General features: G+C 37.0%; 1 protein-coding gene across 7 annotated transcripts in view; it reads right to left on the bottom strand.

Moving 5' to 3' along the window:
- UTRN (utrophin) overlaps positions 1–22,151 on the bottom strand; it is a 580,797-nt gene that overhangs the window by 353,394 nt on the left and 205,252 nt on the right. For all 7 annotated transcript variants that reach the window (XM_023183788.2, XM_023183779.3, XM_023183783.3 and 4 more), the window contains 6 exons: positions 19,800–19,970; positions 8,043–8,222; positions 4,750–4,878; positions 3,955–4,125; positions 2,391–2,552; positions 1,830–1,967 (listed from right to left, as the gene is read on the bottom strand). In XM_023183788.2, the coding sequence (XP_023039556.2) occupies positions 1,830–1,967; positions 2,391–2,552; positions 3,955–4,125; positions 4,750–4,878; positions 8,043–8,222; positions 19,800–19,970 (951 nt within the window). The remainder of the gene's footprint in view (positions 1–1,829; positions 1,968–2,390; positions 2,553–3,954; positions 4,126–4,749; positions 4,879–8,042; positions 8,223–19,799; positions 19,971–22,151) is intronic.

Genomic DNA, 22,151 nt, shown 5'->3' with positions numbered 1-22,151 from the left:
AGCTTGTATAGTATACATTAGTACTTTTAACAAACAAATTTATTTATATATTAAAAGTTTAAAACTTATTTCTATTTTGTGCCAGTAATAATTTCTGATTTCAGACCCAAAGATGAAAAAGATATGGCCTGAACTTGGAGAAGCATTAGAGAAGAAAGATACTTTAAAAAGTCACAATAAAGCAGAAAACTATAATATAATCTGACAGAAGTTAGAAATAAAAATGGAGCTGAGTCTTAAAAGATAATGCATTTTTCAGCTAACCTAAAAAGACAAAACCCACTCTAGGGAATGGGAATAAAATTAGTAAGTTCCCAGATGTGCATATGATGTGTTTAGGAAAATGTAAAGAAAACCAGCGCAGCTGTCCTACATGGCAAGTGACAGGAAATCAAAGACATAAGGAGCCAGGGGTCAGACTGAAGACTTTGTATGTTGTTGTATTGACAAACCTTGCATTTAAAGCTCTTTCTGTATTTTGCAATATTTTCCTAAACAGTTTCTTAGATGAAGGAATGACATGATCAGCCATGACTTGGGGGAGAATAACTCTGAGGAAGATACAAAGGACGTATTAGAGTGAGAAAAAAAACAGACATAAGAATATGTCCATGGGATATAATATCATGGGAGAAAATCATAAGTCTAAATTATGGAAAGGATAGTGAAGTAAAATAAGCTAAGTCACTTTCTCATGATCATAAAACAAGCAGCTGGTAGAGTAATATCTAACTTGAGGTTCAAACCTGTATATTGCTTCAAGCAGATCCAATGGTTTTAATGCCTACTCAGTGTGATGTGAGAAGATATGTGAGGAACAAGAAATAGTTAACAAGGCTTCAGCCTTGAGAGAGTGACTAGTTTTTAAAGTATAGTCATGCATTGCTTAGTAACAGCAAGGACATGTTCTGAGAAATGTATCTTTAGGTCATTTCATTTTCATGCAAACATCATAGAGTGCACTTACACAAACCTAGATGGTGCAGCCTCCTGCACACCTACGCTATGTGGTATAGTCAATTGTTCCTAGGCTAAAACTTCACAGCACGTTATTGTACTGAATACTAGAGGCAATTTTTGAAACACAATTGGAAGTATTTATGTATCTAAACATATCTAAACATAGAAAAGGTACAGTAAAATTACAGTACCATCATCGATCTACTTAATTCCCAAAGTCATCAAATAAAAATCTTTCTAGAAGGAACTACCAAAGAACAGACCCCAGGGAACAAGAGCACACTTAAAATGCAGATAGAAAGACTGCCATTTTAAAAAGAGCTGGAGCTGGGTATGGTGGCTCACACCTGTAGTCCCAGCAACTGGGGAGGCTGACACAGGAAGATTACTTGAGCCTAGGAGTTCAAGATCAGTCCGGGCAACATAGTGAGACCCCATCTTTTAAAAAAAGAAAAATATAAAGAAATAAAAAGGGAGCTGGTAGTGAATCTTTACTAGAATATAAATCAGATTACTTCAGTTTCACAAATTTAGTTATTTTTAAACTAGAAACTTTTTTTTGCCATAGCCAAGACCTTCACAGATAAAAGAAGGAACTGGAGGAAGTCACTTCTGAAATAGATAGAGCTCTTTTAGGTTTGATACACAATCAGAAATCCAAAAGAGATGCCAATAATAACGTTTTACATTTCTATGTTGAGTTCTGCACCATCCAAAAATATGAACATGTCTAGTAACACACACTAGCGAGGGGGAGATGATATTCCAGCTGGTGTGTTTTAAAGCATCTGTGATGCAGCATCACACATCTGAATGGCAAGAGTTAAGTAAGGTATTTAAATGCAACAGAGACTCTCCAGTCGTAATACCTTAATTTTGTTGTATCTTGTATGCAAAAGTAATAACTGCAAACGGATTTTTTCTTTTTTATTATCTTCCATAGGTTGATGTAACATTTCTTCTCCTCTTTGTAGAACTTCCTCAATCTGGGCTCTCTCCTCATCCATCTAAATGTTTAAAAGGAAAAAAAAAAATGACTCAAAAGAAAAATGCTTAAGGTCACTTCCTAGCAGTTCCTAAGGAGGAAAACCAACCTACTTCGTATAGTGTAAGTCAAGATATGTTAACCTGAATGATCAAAAAATTTATGTTGCTTAAAGATATTTTATATTTGAAGATAAAATATCTCAAAGAGAGTTTAGCAAACATTAGATAATACTAAGAATTATGTTTAGTTCAGAAAGTGTGTCTATTTTCTTTTTAAGTACATGAATGATGTGACTCTTACATCAACACACATCAAAAAATCATATTTGAATCTGTTTCATCATGTTTGACAGATTATATGGGTAAACATCATTGATGTAAAAATAAAATTAATAGAGAAGAAAAATGAGAACACCATGGTTTTGAAATCTCCTTGAACCAACCTTTCCATCTTCATCACTGGATTCCAAGTGTTTTTCCACAACTTTTAACATATTTTCTATGTCATTTTCTAAATTTTCCAAGTCAGAGAAAGGCACACCAGTTTCAAATGCTTCAGTGGTGACTAAACTTCGGTATGATAATGGTTCCTGAGCAATTAGAAACTGTAGAAGGAAAAGAATTCTCTGAAAATAGATTTTTAATTTGACTTTCCATCATTAATCAGAGAGATGGTGTGTCAAGAGAGAAACTAGCATTTTTTTTAATTGACTTTCCTATTCAGCTCAGATAACTTTGGTTTCATTCATTTATATGGCAACGATTTTACCAATTTAGACTTCTCTGAATTACTCGTTTTCTTCAAACTCTAGCCAGGGATGTGATGTAGTGTTGCAATTCACTGTGGCTGCCCAGAGTGTTGTGGCGTGGATCTGGAGACCACATGCGAACATAGTAGGAAACTATGGCCATGATCCAGAAACCATCTTTATCATGGCCACAGAAAGGAAGAACAGCCACCCAGCCCCCCAGGGCAGGGACATCTCACAGAATGTCTCCCAGTTAAGTTTCCTCAGTAGAATTCCCCTTGAATTTTCATACACAAATGTCAAAGAAGTGCATATTTCTCAATGTTGTCTTTTCAGATAACATCTACATAGAAAAATTTTATATTTGTTTAACTAAAACTCAATAAAACATTTTTAATAAAAGGAAATGCAGATAAATACCATCTGAGGTTGGCTAAGTGTGGGAAAACTAGCACTCTCTCATAAAGCTCCTATTTCTTACCCTCTTAATTAAATGTATAAAGCTTTTTTAAATTTATAAAATCAGGTAGTACTTTCCTACCTTAGATTTAAATTGTGAAATTATCTAACTTTTAGATTTGTCGTCATGTAAAACACAAAAAACAAGTTCTGTGGTGTGTGCAGTGTGAACACATACATAGAGTATGACCATAAAATAAAGGGTTTAATATTTATCCCTAGCTTGGGAATTAGTTTAATCATTTCATAACCAATTCAAACCTTTGATTGAGTCTTTGAAATCTTTTCTCAAATAGGTTATTTTCTTCGATACTAATTGCTTGTTTTCTCTCCTTCATATGCACAATCACAAAAAAATAAGGACAAATTCCATTCAAAGAAAAAGTGATTGAAAATATTTTAATTTAAAAATCGTTGGCCGGTGCAGTGACTCACGCCTGTAATCCCAGCACTTTGGGAGGCCAAGGCAGGTAGATCACTTGAGGTCAGCAGCTCGAGACCAGCCTGGCCAAGTTGGTGAAACCCCATCTCTCCTAAAAAAAAAATACAAAAATTAGCTGGGCGTGGTGGCAGGCGCCTGTAATCCCAGCTACGTGGGAGGCTGAGGCAGGAGAATAGCTTGTGCCTAGAAGGCGGGGTTTACAGTGAGATCATGCCACTGAACTCCAGCCTGGGTGACAGAGCGAGAAAACAGTAAAATTAAAATAAAATAAAAATTGTTTATGTATATACTGTATGACTATCATTTAGATACATACCCATAGGAAAAATGGTTTACTCTAAAAACGTAATTACTCACTTTGGCACTTTTGATATGTTGAGACACCTTTTCAAAGTTCCTATTCAGCTCAGCTAACTTTGGTTCTACAAGCTCCCTGCTTGAGCTTCCACGGGCATTCATCAAAATAAGGGCTTGATCGCGGACATTTTCAACCTGGAGGTTGGCATCATCCAGCTCAGATACTAAACGCTAATTATAAGAAAACACAAAATTATCTCATGGGAAATATCAAACCCAAACATGAATGTGATGCTTTTACAGAATGAAAGGTAGTTTAAATAAATATCTGGGATCCCCAGTAAGAGATTAAGAGATTTCAGCATAATCAACCAGGCAAGAGCTGTTCACATAGGGCTCATTGGAGAACACAGAGGTAAGCAACTCTCATTGGAGAATACAGAAGTAAGACTCGCCGGAGAACATAGAAGTATGTAAGACATATTGGAGAGTACAGAAGTAAGACAGACTCATTGGAGAATACAAAAGTAAGTAAGATTCCCTGGAGAATACAGAAGTAAGCAACACTCAATGGAGAATGCAGAAGTAAGCAAGACTCATTGGCATCTTATGTGAATAGCTTTTACTCTTGTTGATTGTGCTGAAGTCTCTTACTAATCTTTCTATTTCAATTCAAGTTTGTCTCTTATTGAGTTTGTCTCTTATTGTCTCAGTTTCTCCCATCAAAATAAATGTTAATGAATCTAATGCTTGGGAGGAATAAGAGCGTAAGTAACTTAGAGCATTACACAAGAGAAAACATGACAACAAAACATTCGACCCCAAAAGTGTTACTGATGTCTCTACGTTTGCCACCTTCACAATTTCTTCCCGTTTACTTGCTGGTTTCTTTTCAATTTCATCCAATAGAGCTTCAGCTTGATACAGCCAGGTACTTATGTGGGCCACATTTCCATCAAATATTTCTAGTTGGTTCTGATGGTTCTACAAAGGAATTAATAAAATGCTTACATAACCATATGAAATATTTAAGACGATAATCTTAAAAGAGATTTAAAAGACCTTCAAAGAGCAAACTGTATCATGAATTTAAAGAAAAGCTTTCATCTTCCTGCAGAGCTCTTCTTCAGTGAATAAATCTCATTCCTAAAAATGCACATCTATGCTGCTTAACACTTCTTTTTTTTTTTTTTTTTTTTTTGAGACAGAGTCTTGCTCTGTCGCCCAGGCTGGAGTGCAGTGGCCAGATCTCACCTCACTGCAAGCTCCGCCTCCAGGGTTCAGGCCATTCTCCTGCCTCAGCCTCCCGAGTAGCTGGGACTACAGGCGCTCGCCACCTCGCCCCACTAGTTTTTTTGTACTTTTTAGTAGAGACGGGGTTTCACCATGTTAGCCAGGATGGTCTCGATCTCCTGACCTCATGATCCGCCCGTTTCGGCCTCCCAAAGTGCTGGGATTACAGGCTTGAGCCACCGCGCCCGGCCAACACTTCTTAAATTTATCTGATTTAGACCTCAGCACAATACAAAGTTGAAGTAGAATAAAAGGTGAAAGTTTCTTTTTCAATTTCAATGCAAGTTCATCTCTTATTCCTCATTCTTATATTACAACTGATCTGATTTGCCCTCCTCAATCTTTTTTTTTTTTTTTAAGATGGAATCTTGCTCTGTTGCCAGGCTGCAGTACAGTGGTGCAATCTGTGCAATCTCGACTCATTGCAATCTCCGCCTCCCTGGTTCAAGCGATTCTCCTGCCTCAGCCTCCTGAGTAGCTGGGACTCAGGTGTGCACCACCACCCCTTGCTAATTTTTGTATTTTTAGTAGAGACAGGGTTTCACCATGTTGGCCAGGATGGTCTTGATCTCTTGACCTCGTGACCCACCCACCTCAGCCTCTCAAAGTGCTGGGATGACAGGTGTGCACCCGCACCTGGCCCATATTTTTTAAACACTCACTTACGGAATAATTTTTTAAAATGATGAAAATATGAATTGAAAAAAAGATTCTGTATGCTCTGCTTAAAGGACAGTGCCTTTGTCTCCTTACCTCTATATCACCAGCCCTTAATATTAATCTGGCACAGACCACAGCAAGATGTCCTGAAGCAGGACATGAAATGTGCTTGACAGAACAGATTTGAAAACAGAATCAACAGTTAAGCAGATTATGACTGGGAAAAGCAGTTAATCTAAGGCAAGAAGTTAGAGTGTGACCGAAAAGGGTAAGGAGGCTTATGATGAAATTAACATTTAGCAATTGTATGTTGTGGGATAAAAGAAACTGGAAAATGCTTAGACAGTAAAAGTTTTTACAAAGAAAGAAATTATTAATCTATAATATGAAAAATAGTTGAAAAAAGAAAATGTAGGCTGGGTATGGTGGCTCACGCCTGTTATCCAGTACTTTGGGAGGTCCTGATGGGAGGATCACTTGACCTCAGGAATTCAAGACCAGCCTGGACAACATGGTGAAACCCCATCTCTAAAAACAAATAGAAAAATTAGCCAGGTGTGGTGGCACATGCCTGTAGTCCCAGATACACGCAAGGCTGAGGTGGAAGGATCACCTGAGCCTGGGGAGGTCGAGGTTGTAGTGACCCGTGATCATACCACTGCACTCCAGCATGGGTGACAGAATGACAGCCAGCCTCAAAAAAAAAAAAAAAAAAAAAAAAAGTGAACAAATAAGAGACATAAAAATAAAAGAAAACAAACTTGCATTTGTGCCCCTGAATTTAAAATAAACATAAAAAAAAAGAAAATGTGAACTAATAAATGATATGAGAAAATATCAACAGTGATCTGGATCCTAAGTAGGAAGAACTGATGACCACCAGACTTGTTTACCCCTTTCAATCAGGTAAATCAAATGTTCTAACAGCATTAGAAAGATACTGCTTGAATGGAGAGTTTGAAAGGTATAGATAGAAGAATACAGAAATAAGGGCCATGAGAATGTGAAATAAAGCTAGTAATTAAAAAGTAATATATAAAATATTTAATGAGCATATTCTATGAGCCAAGAATCTCATATTCACTATTATATTCAACATTTAACAACTCTGTTAGGTATATACTTTTGTTCTCATTCTCTATATATGGAAATTTAAGCTTAGTAACATTAAGTAACTTAGCTAAGGTTAAACAGACAATAAGTCATGGACTGTGGATATAAATCTGTTAGAGATCAAGAGCAAAGTCCATGCTCTTCACTGCCCTACACATCCTGATGAATTTAAATAAATATTCAAACACACAATAATGTATGCTTGATGTCTCTATCCATTACCTAGTAATTCTATAAATTTGATAAAACTCCTATCTCAAGTATTTCAGAATTAAAAATATATATATATTTAATTATATATATTTTATTAGAATTTCAGAATTAAAAAATATATATATAAATAACAAGGCCTTCCTCAGCAGGGGAGGGTGGGGTGGCCATATATTCACAGTTAGTATCATAGGAACGTAAAAACACTATAAAAATTAAATGATAACTATTTCCATGAGATAATTTACAGAGTAGTGGCATAACCAAAGACTAACACATATACAATATTTAATAATTATAACTATAGCAAAATCTAAAATTGGTTGTTTTGGTTATTTAATTGGTTATTTAAGAGCACTACATGTTTAAGGCTCATAATCAATCATTGCAAAACTGATGAGACAGATACAATAATGTCCAGTTTACAGATTAAACAATTGAGGTTTAGAGAATGTTTAAGTAACTTGACCAATGTTACCGAGCTAGTAGTGAAAAATTTTACATAGGCCATCAGATGCTAGAGCCTGTGCTCTTAACCAGTATGCCATTATTCAAACACTATAAAGATTATATATAAAAATAGCTTCTGATAGTATGAAAATTAAATACAATATGAAATCATTAAAATGAAACAAATAAGGTGCATTTACTAAAATATGAAAGTACCTAATTCCATGTAGATCATGAATATTTTAGAAACATTGTTTTTCAAAGAAAAAAACAAAACCTAGTCTAATGAAATTAATTCACAAGCAAAATATTACTGTGACACACAGTAAATAGGACTTGAAATGTAATCAAAGTTGTACTTATTTCAAAAATAACTAGAAGAGAGGAGACGATATCATAATTAACTTTTTCCTGAGACATACCATCAAGGTATTGCACCAATCTTCAGTCCAAGTACGAACTCGGCTCCACCCAGCATTAAGGACGCAGAGCTTCTCTTCTAAAATAGGCTCGCTGCCCTCAATTAAGTTTTGCAGGGCAGCACTACTCTCTGTGATGGTATTTAAATCAACTTTTCTCTTTTCCAGACCCTTCAGAACATTCTAGAAAATAAAAACACCAAGACATACTTGATCCTTCAGAATATTACAAAAGTGTATACAACCTTAAATTATTAAAAACTTTTCCGCCACATATACAAAGTAATCCATGACTCCCTAATTTACAATGACAAAGTTTACAAAATTCCTAAACTTATTAACATAGTGAGAATTTTTAAGTTCCAAATGAAAAACAAAATGTGTAATTCAGCAAATACCAATGAGTGTTAATGCACTCAGCTGTGGGAAAGCAATTATTTCATTTATTTAAATATAAATCCATTTATTACATACGAATGCCAATTACCTTCATCATCACTCTAAATGTAAAGGCACAATTTCATTTTCAGTAACTACAAGCTGGCAAAGCAGAAGGATCCTAGAACTCAAAACTTAAAAAAATTCACAATGAATTTATCACCTAGATTGCCAAAGGAAACTATCGATGTGTACTATAGGTACTTGCAAGGGTAATATTTTATAGCTGGCTGATTTCACATATAATATCTCAAATAAACATTACAAAAAAACATTTCATATAAGTAATTCACATGAGAACAGCAAGTCTAAGCTTTGGTCTTACAACTGTCATAAGTGCAAAGATAATACTCTGGATAGTATGATGATAAAGTGATTGGCACATTCATAAGTTTCACCGGGCAAAATGTATAGTCACAGAATTATAGAGAGAGCATGAGCTCCACAATTAAAACTACAAAGCTCTTTTAGTCAAAAAGCATATGCATGTATCTACCCTACTGCTACTATTAATGATCATTTTTTAAATCAACATTTAAACCAATAATTTTAAGGAACTCAAGTTTATATTTATACATTAAATCACACCTTGGAAAGCATACCAATTACAAATTCACAAGTGAGTCCAGGTTTAAACATTCACTTAGCCATGTCAATTACTGGTATATTTATGAAGGAACTGAAATACTACTTTCCAATGTTCTTTTCTAGTGGAGGGGGTGGGGGAATAAAGGATACCCAATAGCCATGCTCTCAGCAATTATTAATAAGAATCTTTCATTTCTTCAGTGGGTATATACTGATTGACTAGAATAGTGTTTAAGAACTATCAAAAAAATGAACTACAAGTAATTACATCTAAATAGTACACATCCTTTTTTATAGTAAAAAAGATTACATTGAAAATAATGATATTTAAGTTATGGAATAAAAACAATATTCAGAAATGAAAATATTATTTAAGTTTTGCATTGAAAATAATTTTACATAATCTTTAAGTGCAAATACATCAAAATGCTGTGAAATCTGCATGTTTCTTAAATCTGAAAAGATAATAATAAAAAGATGGTGGTTATGTTATTAATACATACTGATTTTTCATTTGATTTACTCTAATGAAGAGAATGTGCTGTGAATTTGTGTCTTGTATATATCATCATTATTTCAATTATGAAATAAGATTAAATGGAAACTTAAGAGCATATTATTCCAAAAGAAACAAATTTTTCATTGCTTTCAGTCTTTACCTAAAAAAGCTATGAGAATCAGCTGACAACAAATTGAATTTATAAGTACAGGACCGTGGATGTTTAAAAATTAAGTATATAAAATCAATTATCACCTATGTACCAACAATAAGCACTCTGTAAAAAAAGGAAAAGTATATTTTTACACAGCAATAAAAATAGATATGTAGGAATAAACTGTGCATACATGAATAATATTTGTAAAGAAAAAAATCAAAACAATATGTAGGAATGTGAAAGAATTTGGGAGAAAAATGAGATATGTATGTTACCAAATAGAATTAATATAACAAACATAGCAATTCTGCACTAAACAATTGTATGAATTTAAGGCAATTCAAATCAAAATTTCCAGTAGAATTTAAGAATTTAACAATAAAAATTCTAAAGTTCGTATAAGATACCTACCAAAAATAAAGCATAAAGAGAGGGAATCCATTAACTGCAGTTAAAATTTACTATAAAACATGGCTAACACTCTAAACACTGTTACATTTCACAGGGTCAGATCAGTGGAGCAGAAAACAATGAAAGGAAACAGGAAAATAAGAATATATGAACTTAGCATGTCAAATCTGTGGGGACACGGTTAATTACTCAACCAATAGTGCTGAGATAATTGGTTATCCTTTTGGAAAGAAGGTTAGAGCCTTACCTCATGAAATATACCACAAATTCCCTAAATTCCAGAAAGACTAATGCATTAAAGATAAAAAGATGAAACTATGAAAGAGCTAGTAGGGGAGGTAGCTGGCAAGATGGCCAAATAGGAACAGCTCCTGTCTGCAGCTCCCAGCAAGACCACCACAGAACGCAGGTGATTTCTGCATTTCCAACTGAGGTACTTGGTTCATCTCACTGGAACTGGTTAGACAGTGGGTTCAGTCCATGGAGGGTGTCACTTCACCAGGGAAGCACAAGGTGTTGGGGAACTCCCTCCCCTGGCCAAGGGAAGCCATGAGGGACTGTGCTGTGAGGGACGGTGCTATCCAGCCAAGACATTACACTTTTCCCAAGGTCTTTGCAACCCACAGACCCAGAGATTCCCTCAGGTGCCTACACCACTAGGGCCCTGGGTTTCAAGCACAAAACTGGGTGGCCGACTGGGGAGACACTGAGCTAGCTGCAGGAGTTTTTTTTTTCATACCCCAGTGGCGCCTGGAACACCAGCAGGACAGAACCGTTCACGCCCCGGGAAAGGAGACTGAAGCCACAGAGCTAAGTGGTCTAGCTCAGCAGATCCCACCCCCATGGAGCCCAGCAAGCTAAGATCCAACGGCTGGAAATTCTTGCTGCCAGCACAGCAGTCTGAAGTCAACTTGGAATGCTGGAGCTTGGTGGGGAGAGGGACATGCACCATTACTGAGGCTTGAGTAGGCAGTCTTCCCCTCACAGTGTAAACAAAGCCTCCGGAAAGTTCAAACTGGGCAGAACTCACCACGGCTCAGAAAAGCTGCTCTAGCCAGACTGTCTCTCTAGATTCCTACTCTCTGGGCAGGGCATCTCTGAAAGAAGGGCAACAGCCCCAGCTAGGGCTTATAGATAAAATTCCCATTTCCCTGGGACAGAGCACCTGGGGGAAAGGGCAGCTGTGGGCACAGCTTCAGCAGACTTAAATGTTCTTGCCTGCTGGCTCTGAAGAGAGCAGCAGATCTCCCAGCATAGCACTTGAGCTCTGCTAAGGGACAGACTGCCTCCTCAAGTGGGTCCCTGACTCCCGTGCCTCCTGACTGGGAGACACTGCCCAGCAGGGGTCAACAGACACCTAATACAGGAGAGCTCCAGCTGGTATCTGGCCAGTACTCCTCTGGAATGAAGCTTCCAGATGAAGGAGCAGGGAGCAATCTTTGCTGTTCTGCATCTTCCACTGCTGATACCCAGGAAAACAGGGTCTGGAGTGGACCTCCAGCAAAGTTCAGCAGACCAGCAATGGAGGGACCTGACTGTTAGAAGGAAAACTAACAAACAGAAATCAACAACATCAGCATCAACAAAAAGAATGGCCATGCAAAAACCCCATTCAAAGGTCACCAACATCAAAGATCAAAGGTAGATAAATCCACAAAGATGAGGAAAAACCAGCTCAAAAATGCTGAAAATTCCAAAAACCAGGATGCCTCTCCTTCTGCAAAGAATCAGAACTCCTTGCCAGCAAGGGAAAAAAACTCGATGGAGAATGAGTTTGATAAATTGACAGAAGTAGGCTTCAGAAAGTGGGTAATAACAAACTCCTCCAAGCTAAAGGAGCATGTTCTAACCCAATGCAAAAAAAGCTAAGAACCTTGATAAAAGGTTACAGAAACTGCTAACTAGAATAACCAATTTAGAGAAGAATATAAATGACCTGATGAAGCTGAAAACCACAGCACAAGAACTTTGTGAAGCATACACAAGTATCAATAGCTGAATCACTCAAGTGGGAAGAAAGGACATCAGAGATTGAAGATCAACTTAATAAAATGAAGTGTGAAGATAAGATTAGAGAAAAAAGAATGAAAATGAACAAACAAAGCCTCCAAAACATATGAGACTATGTGAAAAGACCAAACCTACATTTGATTGGTGTACCCAAAAGTGACAAGGAGAATGGAACCAAGTTGGAAAACACACTTCAAGATATTATCCAGGAGAACTTCCCCAACCTAGCAAGACAGGCCAACAATCAACTTCAGGAAATACAGAGAACACCACAAAGATACTCCTTGAGAAGAGCAACTCCAAGACACACAATCATCAGACTTACCAAGGTTGAAATGAAGGAAAAAATGTTAAGGACAGCCAGAGAGAAAGGTCAGGTTACCCACAAAGAGAAGCCCATCAAACTCGCAGCAGATGTCTTTGCAGAAAACCTACAAGCCAGAAGAGAATGGGGGCCAACATTCAACATTCTTAAAGAAAAGAATTTTCAACCCAAAATTTCATATCCAGCTGATCTAAACTTCATAAGCAAAGGAGAAATAAAATCCTTTACAGACAAGCAAATGCTGAGATATTTTGTCACTACTAGGCCTGCCTCATAAGAAGGAAGGAAGCGCTAAATACGGAAATGAAAAACAAGTACCAGCCACTGCAAAAACATACCAAAATGTAAAGACCATGGACACCATGAAGAAACTGCATCAACTAATGGGCAAAATAACCAGCTAACATCATAATGACAGGATCGAATTCATACATAACAATATTAACCTTAAATGTAAATGGGCTAAATGCCCCAATTAAAAGACACAGAGGGGCAAACTGGTAAAGAGCCAAGAACCATCAGAATGCTATATTCAGGAGACCCATTTCTTGTGCAAAGATACACATAGGCTCAAAATAAAGGGATGGAGGAATATTTACCAAACAAATGGAAAGCAAAAAAAAAAAAAAAAAAAAATGCAGGGCTTGTAATCCTAGTCTCTAATAAAACAGAATTTAAACCAACAAAGATCAAAAAAGACAAAGAAGGGCATTACATAATGGTAAAGGGATCAATGCAACAAGAAGAGCTATCCTAAATATATATGCACCCGATATAGGAGCACCCAGATTCATAAAGCAAGTTCTTAGAGACCTACAAAGAAACTTAAGACTTCCACACAATAATAGGAGGAGACTTTAACACCCAACTGTCAAAATTAGATAGATCAGTGAGACAGAAAATTAAAAAGGATATTTAGGACTTGAACTCAGCTCTAGACCAAGTGGACCTAATAGACATCTACAGAACTCCCCACCCCAAATCAACAGAATATACATTCTTCTCAGTACCACATCACACTTATCCTAAAATTGACCACATAATTGGAAGTAAAACACTCCTCAGCAAATGCAAAAGAACAAAAATCATCACAAACAGTCTCTCAGTCCACAGCACAATCAAATTAGAACTCAGGATTAAGAAACTCACTCAAAACTTCACAACTGCATAACCTGCTCCTGAATGACTTCTGGGTAAATAACAAGATTAAGGCAAAAATAAATAAGTTCCTTGAAACCAATGGGAACAAAGACACAGCATAACAGAATCTCTGGGACACTGCTAAAGCAGTATTTAGAGGGAAATTTATAGCATTAGCTGCCCACATGAGAAAGCTAGAAAGATCTAAAATCAACACCCTAATATCACAATTAAAAGAAGTAGAGAAGCAAGAGAAAACAAATTCAAAATTTAGCAGAAGACAAGAAATAAGTAAGAGCAGAGCAGAACTGAAGGAGACAGAGACACAAAAAAAACCCTTAAAAAAAATCAATGAACTCAGGAGCTGGTTTTTTGAAAAGATTAACAAAATAGATAAGCCATTAGCCAGACTAATAAAGAAGAAAAGAGAGAAGAATCAAATAGACACACACACACACACACACACAAAAGAAAGGGGATATCACCTATGATCCCACAGAAATAAAAACTACCATCACAGAATTCTATAAGCACCTCTATAAAAATGAACTAGAAAATGTAGAAGAAATGGGTAAATTCCTGGACACATACACCCTCACAAGACTAAACCAGGAAGAATTTGAATCCTTGAATAGACAAACAACAAGTTCTGAAATTGAGGCAGTAACTAATAGCCTACCAACCAACAAAAGCCCAGGATCAGATGGATTCACAGCTGAATTCTACCAGAGGTACAGAAAGGAGCTAGTACCATTCCTTCTGAAACTATTCCAAACAATAGAAAAAGAGGGACTCCTCCCTGACTCATTTTATGAGGCCAGCATCATCCTGATACCAAAACCTGGCAGAGACACCACAGAAAAACAGAAAATTTCAGGCCAGTATTCCTGATGAACATCAATGCGATAATCCTCAATAACATACTGGCAAACCAAATCCAGCAGCATATCAAAAAGCATATCCAACACAATCAAGTCGGCTTCATCTCTGGTATGCAAGGCTAGTTCAATGCAAATCAATTAACATAATCCACATGCAAATCAATAAATGTAATCCATCACATAAGCAGAACCAATGACACAAACCACATGATTATCTCAATAGATGCAGAAAAGGCCTTCAATAAAATTCAACACTCCTTAATGCTAAAAAACACTCAATAAATTAGGTATTGATTGAACATATCTCAAAATATTAAGAGCTATTTATGACAAACCCACAGCCAATATCATATTGAATGGGCAAAAGCTGAAAGCATTCCTTTTGAAAACCGGCACAAGACAAAGATGCCCTCTCTCACCACTGCTATTTACACAGTATTGGAAGTTTTGACCAGGGCAATCAGGCAAGGGAAAGAAATAAAGGGTATTCAAACAGGAAGAGAAAAAGTCAAATTGTCTTGGCTTGCAGATGACATGATTGTATATTTAGAAAACCGCATTGTCTCAGCCCAAAAACTCCTTAAGTTGATAACCAATTTCTGCAAAGTCTCAGGATACAAAATCAATGTGCAAAAATCACAAGCATTCCTATACACCAATAATAGAGAAATAGAAAGCCAAATCATGAGTGAACTCCCATTCACAATTGCTACAAAGAGAATTATATAGCTAGGAATCCAACTTACAAGGGATGTGAAGGACCTCTTCAAGGAGAACTACAAACCACTGCTCAAAGAAATAAGAGAGGACACAAACAAATGGAAAAGCATTCCATGCTAATGGATAGGAAGAATCAATATCGTGAAAATGGCCATACTGCCCAAAGTAATTTTCAGATTCAATGCTATTCTCATCAAGCTACCATCGAATTTCTTCACAGAAGTAGAAACCAACTACTTTAAATTTCATATGGAACTAAAAAGAGCCCATATAGCCAAGACAATTCTAAGCAAAAAGAACAAAGCTGGAGGCATCACGCTACCTGACTTCAAACTACACTATCAGGCTACAGTAACCAAAACAGCATAGTACTGGTAACAAAACAGATATATAGATCAATGGAACAGAACAGAAGCCTCAGAAATAACACCACACATCTATAACTCACTGATCTTTGACAAACCTGACAAAAACAAGCAATGGGGAAAGGATTCCCTATTTAATAAAAGGTGTTGGGAAAACAGGCTGGCCATAAGGAGAAAACTGAAACTGGACCCCGTCTTTACACCTTATACAAAAATTAACTCAAGATGGATTAAAGACTTAAATGTCTGCACCATTCAGGACACTGGCATGGGCAAAGACTTCATGATTAAAACACCAAAAGCAAAGGCAACAAAAGCCAAAACTGACAAATAAGATCTATAAACTAAAGAGCTTTTGCAGAGCAAAAGAAAGCACCATCAGAGTGAACAGGCAACCTAGAGAATGGGAGAACGTTTTTGCAGTCTATCCATCTGACAAAGGGCTAATATCCAGAATGTACGAGGAACTTCAACAAATTTACAAGAAAAAAACAAACAATCCCATCAAAAAGTAGATGAAGGAAATGAACAGGCACTTCTCAAAAGAAGACATTTATGTGGCCAACAAACATATGAAAAAAAGCTCATCATCACTGGTCATTAGAGAAGTGCAAATCAAAACCACAATGAGATACCATCTCATGCCAGGTAGAATGGTGATCATTAAAAAGTCAGGAAGCAACAGATGCTGGAGAGGATGTGGAGAAATAGGAATGCTTTTACACTGTTGGTGGGAGTGTAAATTAGTTCAACCATTGTGGGAGACAGTGTGGTGATCCCTCAAGGATCTAAAACCAGAAATACCACTTGACCCAGAAATCCCATTACTGGGTATATACCCGAAGGATTATAAATCATTCTACTCAAAGGACATGCACACGTATGTTTATTGCAGCACTATTCACAATAGCAAAGACTTGGAACCAATCCAAATGCCCATCAATGTTAGACTGGATAAAGAAAATGTGGCACATATATACCACAGAATACTATGTAGCCATTATGTAGCCATTAAAAATGTGAGTTCATGTCCTTTGCAGGGACCTGGATAAAGTTGGAAACCATCATTCTCAGCAAACTAACACAGGAACAGAAAACCAAACACCACATGTTCTCACTCATAAATGGGAGTTGAACAATGACAACACATGGACACAGGGAGGTGAACGTCACACACTGGGGCCTGTCAGGGGGTGGGGAGTTAGGGGAGGGATAGCATTAGGAGAAATACCTAATGTAGATGACGGGTTGACAAGTGCAGCAAACGACCATGGCATATGTATACCTATGTAACAAACCTGCACGTTCTGCACATGTATCCCAGAACTTAAAGTATAACAATTAAAAAAAAAAAAAGAGCTAGTGGAAAAAAATAAGTAAATAATTAAATATACCTGGAGTAGAGGTGGTCTTTCTAAGCACTAAAGGCAGAAATAATGAAGAAAAAGATGGATTTTGTTGATTAAAAAATATTCAGAAGGGTTTACTTTTTTTCCAAAGAAGAAAGCTTAAAAAAACAAAAAAGCAAGCTATAGTAATAAAACAATTTTTTTGCAATCAAACACAACTCACTAAGCATTGATAATCAGAACAGATAAAAAGTTCCAAATTAAAAGACCAATTTGGTGATTTAAAAAAATGGTCAGAATTAGAGGAAAAAGCAGTATTTTTAAAGGAGCTATAGAAGACTTATAAACTAGTGAAAAAAATGTTCTAATTAAATAACCAAAACATGACGTCAAGTAGAAATTCTCATTCTCATGTGGTGGGTGCATGATTTCTGAAGGACAATTGCATAATTTGTATCAGACTTAAAAATGGATATATTCGTGTCCCTTGACCAATAATTTTAGGGTTAAGAATTTATCCTCAGGAAATAATTATGAACGCATGCTATGGTTTAGTATATTCATCACAGCATTATCTATAACAGAGAAAATGGTAATAATTTAAATGGACATAAATAGAGAAATGAGAGAATAAAAACATTAAGAATGAAATACTACACATATCTTTAATATGCTATACAAAAACAAGTATAGGTAAAGAAAAATGTTAAAGATGTAAGTTATTAAAAGAAGGTCAATAAATGCTAGTTACAACAAAATTTATTTTTAAATACATGCTTTTGCATGTGCACATCGATATGTGCCCCAAAAAATGAAAAAAAATAACAGTATTGTCTAATTATAGGTGATTTTTGCTTCTTTTTTTTTATTACACTAGGCAAATTTCATTCAAATATCTTCTATTACTTATGTTACTAATAAAAAAGTAATTATTTTCAAAGTGTACTGCACGAGGAAGATAATATTTCCTTGCAAAACTTAAATTTAACAAAAATAAAGTTTGGTGTCTTTGTTTTGCATTCACCCACAACACACCGATGACTTGCAATGTTCATTTCCATCATACATTCCTTTCTTCACTTCCGTCACACTCACACAGCTTATGGCATGATCACGCTGTTCATGAGCTTTTTTCTAAACTGAGAATAGTCTTTCCAGTGTCTACTATCTTAACTTTCCCCTAGCTGTCATCTCCATAGAACATTCAAAGTAAGCACGAGTTGTATCATCCCACAACCTCTCAGCGCCTTCTCCTCAAGGCCCACAGCAAACATGTGTAGAGCTGTAGAGGATGTGAAACTGATACTTGTGGCTTTATGTCAACATCAGTATTGATTGATTATAAATGATCACAGTATTGATCATTTATAATCAGCACTTCCCACTAGTATACTTGCTTTTTTCTCAGGAAAGAGTTAGGAAAACAGAATGCCTTGTTAAAAGAACCACTCATGTTCCATTCAATTCTTTGTCTACTGCAAATAATTTGTCTACTGCAGAAGCCAGAACCGGCAAATCAACTTTCTAATCTCTGTGATTTCAAAATATAGAGCTAAAGAAAACTCATGTAATGATTTTTTAAAATTCTATTCCTATGTTCTTTACATCTGTAAGTTTGCAATAGAAAGGTTAGTTATTGGTTTTAAAATGTTATTGAAGAAGAATTAAAGTCAGCACAATTCTTTGTAAATACTCTGTAAATATGTGTCATTGATTTTGAAGGTGGTGAATTAGGCTTTTAAGTACTATATTAACATAATACCTATAAAGGCCTTGATGATCCATGAATGTAATGCTTTTGGAATCAAGATAAAAATATCTTATTAAATGAACTGTTTTACAAATAATCCCATTAAAAAATGGGCAAAGAAAATGAATAGACACTTCACTAAAGACATACTAGCAGCCCACAACACATGAAAAAAAATGCGCAACATCACTAACATTAGAGAAATGCAAATTGAAACCATAATGAGATACCATCTCACACCATTCAGAATGGCTATTATTAAAAAGTCAAAAAATAACAGATGTTGGCAAGGTTGTAGAGAAAAATGAACACTTTTATATGCTGGTGGGAATATATATTAGTTCAGCCTCTGTGGAAAGCAGTTTAGAAATTTCCCCAAGAACTTCAAACAGAGTTCTGATTACTGACCCAGAAATCTGATTACTGCGTATATATGCAAAGGAAAATAAATTGTTCAACCAAAAAGATACATGCACTCATATGTTCATCAGCACTATTCACAACAGCAAAGACATGTCATCAACATAAGTGCCCATCAGTGGTGGACTGGATAAAGAAAATGTGGTGCATATACACCATGGAATACTACACAGCCATAAAAAAGAATGAAATTTCCTCTGCAGCAACATGGATGCAGCTGGAGGCCATTATCCTAAGTAAATTAATGCAGGAATGGAAAATCAAATGCCACATGTTCTCACTTACAAGTGGGAGCTAAACATTGGGTATGCATGGCCATAAAGATGGGAACGATAGACAATGGGGACTAGCAGAGGGGAGAGAAACAGAGGGAGGCATCAGCTGAAAAACTACCTAGTGGGTACTATGCTTACTACCTGGGTGATGGAATCATTCATACCCCAAACCTCAGCATCACACAATATGTCCATGTAACAGACCTATACATGTACCCCTTAATCTAAAAGTAGAAATTATAAACAAAATAAAATATAATCATTGTTTTTAAAATATGTTTTCTTAGGACAGAGAAGTGGATAAACAATGCAAAAAAAGAAAACGCTAGACTTAACATGAAATGGAGGGTCATGGTATCCACCCAGATCGCCCAGAACAAATGTCACATTACACTGGCATCATGCTGGTGTTTCATCTGAACTGCAACTTACTTTAGCCCAGGAAATTTCTGTATCCAAGTCACCAAGCAGACCTTCTGAAGTAGACTTCTGCACCAATTCAGCTTCAGTGGCAGAAAGCCACTCAGAGAGAGAAGCAGCCTCTTTCTTCATTTTCCGGGCCAACTGTGATGCTCTTTCCAGATCCTGTTTTCCTTCTGTCACCTGAGACGGAGAGAGAGACAGGGTGAGACTGAGCGTGAGACGGGAATGAACATAAATGGGAATGAATCAGGATGTTAACTAACGATGCAAACTGATTCATATATAACCCCCAAGACATACATAACCTTTGTCTGTAGCACCTTAGAATCCTCTAAGCTTGCATTTCTGCAAGGAGGCAATATACTGTAGTAGTTAAGGGCCAGGCAATCCTGGGTTTTCATCTTAGCTCTATCATTAATTTCCTAAGTGACATTTGTAGAGATATAGCCCTCAAAATATTGGTATGAGGATGGGTGCAGTGGCTCATGCCTATAATCTCAGCACTTTGGGAGGCCGAGGCAGGCAAATCTCTTGAGTCCAAGAGTTTGAGACCAGCCTGGGAAACATGACAAGACCTTGTCTCTACAAAAAATACAAAAAATTATCTAGTGTGGTGGTGTGTGCCTGTAGTTCCAGCTACTCAGAAGGCTGAGGTGGGAGAATCGCTTGAGCCCTAGAGGCTGGGGCTGCAGTGAGGCGTGATCCTGCTGCTGCACTCCAGCCTGGGCAACAGAGCAAGACCCCATCTCAAAAAAAAAAAAAAAGAAAGAAAAGAAAGACTGTTATGAGTATTAAGTGAGAAAAACACACATAAAAAGGGCTGAAACAAAGTTAAAAATCACTAAATAGTATCTATTATAATTTTGAACAGACGACATCTTAGAATCCTCTCCACAAAGGAGTTTGTTTAAAAAATACTGTATTATAGCAATCTGAGGGGAAAATGGCACCACTTTCACAATTACATGTTTTATAATTAACCAAATAAACTTAAAATACAGTACATTACCATGCATCCTAAACCTTATTAATATTTCGCTCTTATTGTTGTTGACAGAAAGCAAATGAACTTAACTAACATTTACCAAGCTCTTAATGCAGCTTCTGTGTTGTGCTAAGGAATCTTACACATGTATGCAATAAAAATTCACAAAATCTCTTTCTACTTTATGGATAACGAAAACGAAACTTAACGAGGTTAAGACAGGCAGGGCGCACTTTGGGAGGCCGAGGCAGGCAGATCACAATGTCAGGAGTTCGAGACCAGCCTGACCAACATGGTGAAACCCCGTCTCTACTAAAAATACAAAAATTATCCAAATGTGGAGGCGCATGCCTATAATCGCAGCTACTCAGGAGGCTGAGGCAGTAGAACTGCTTGAACCAGGGAGTCAGAGGTTGCAGTGAGCCAAGATTGTGCCACTGCACTCCAGTCTGGCAACAGAGTGAGATTCTATCTCAAAAAAAAAAAAAAAAAAAAACTCGGTTAAGGCCAAGGGTGGCACAATCTTTGGATTGAGCCATGCCATTCTGGCTTCTACCTCCATCACTCCTCAGACATTGCCCTTGCTAAGTTCAATACTGATCCCAGTGGCAACAGATCCCCTGGCTTCCCAGACCTAGCACTCGCCTGGGTGCCTACCACTTCTTGCTACTTATGTTAGTTTCTTTTGCAAGCTCATCTTCCTCAGATTTCTTACTAAGTGATATAATTCCTAAGACCTGGTCGAGGGTCCTCTTCTTTCACTATATCCTGTTCCTAGACAATCTATCATCCCTGATTACTTGAATGACCACCTCTATGCAGATGACTCATAAAATCCACCTCTTCAGTCCAGATATATTCTCCAGACCTGAATAATCATGTGAGTACCCGACATTTCCAATTAACATTCTCAAAGGTACTTAAAATGTCAACATGTCCAGCCAGGTGCGGTGGCTCATGCCTATAATCCCAGCACTTTGGGAGGCTGGATGGGAGGACTGCCTTAGCTCAGGAGTTCGCGACCAGCCTGGGCAACACGGTGAAACCCCATCTCTACTAAATACAAAATTTAGCCAGGCATGGGGGCATGCACCTGTAGTCCCAGCTACTCCAGAGGCTGAGGCAGGAGAATTGCTTGAACCTGGGAGATAGAGGTTGCAGTGAGCCGAGATTGCACCACTGCACTCCAGCCCGGGCAACAGAGCAAGACTACATACCAAAAAAAAAAAAAAAAAAAAAGGACAACATGTCCAATACATACCTGTGATTTCTGCACACCTCCCTTTTTTTTTTTTTTTTTTTTTTTGGATGAAATTTTCACTCTTGTTGCCCAGGCTGGAGTGCAGTGGTGTGATCTCGACTCACTGCAACTTCTA

Source organism: Piliocolobus tephrosceles, chromosome 5 (genome assembly GCF_002776525.5).
Source record: "Piliocolobus tephrosceles isolate RC106 chromosome 5, ASM277652v3, whole genome shotgun sequence".
NCBI lineage: Eukaryota > Metazoa > Chordata > Mammalia > Primates > Cercopithecidae > Piliocolobus > Piliocolobus tephrosceles.
Note: the sequence above shows the minus strand (reverse complement) of the source record. Positions and strands in the feature narration are given on the sequence as shown.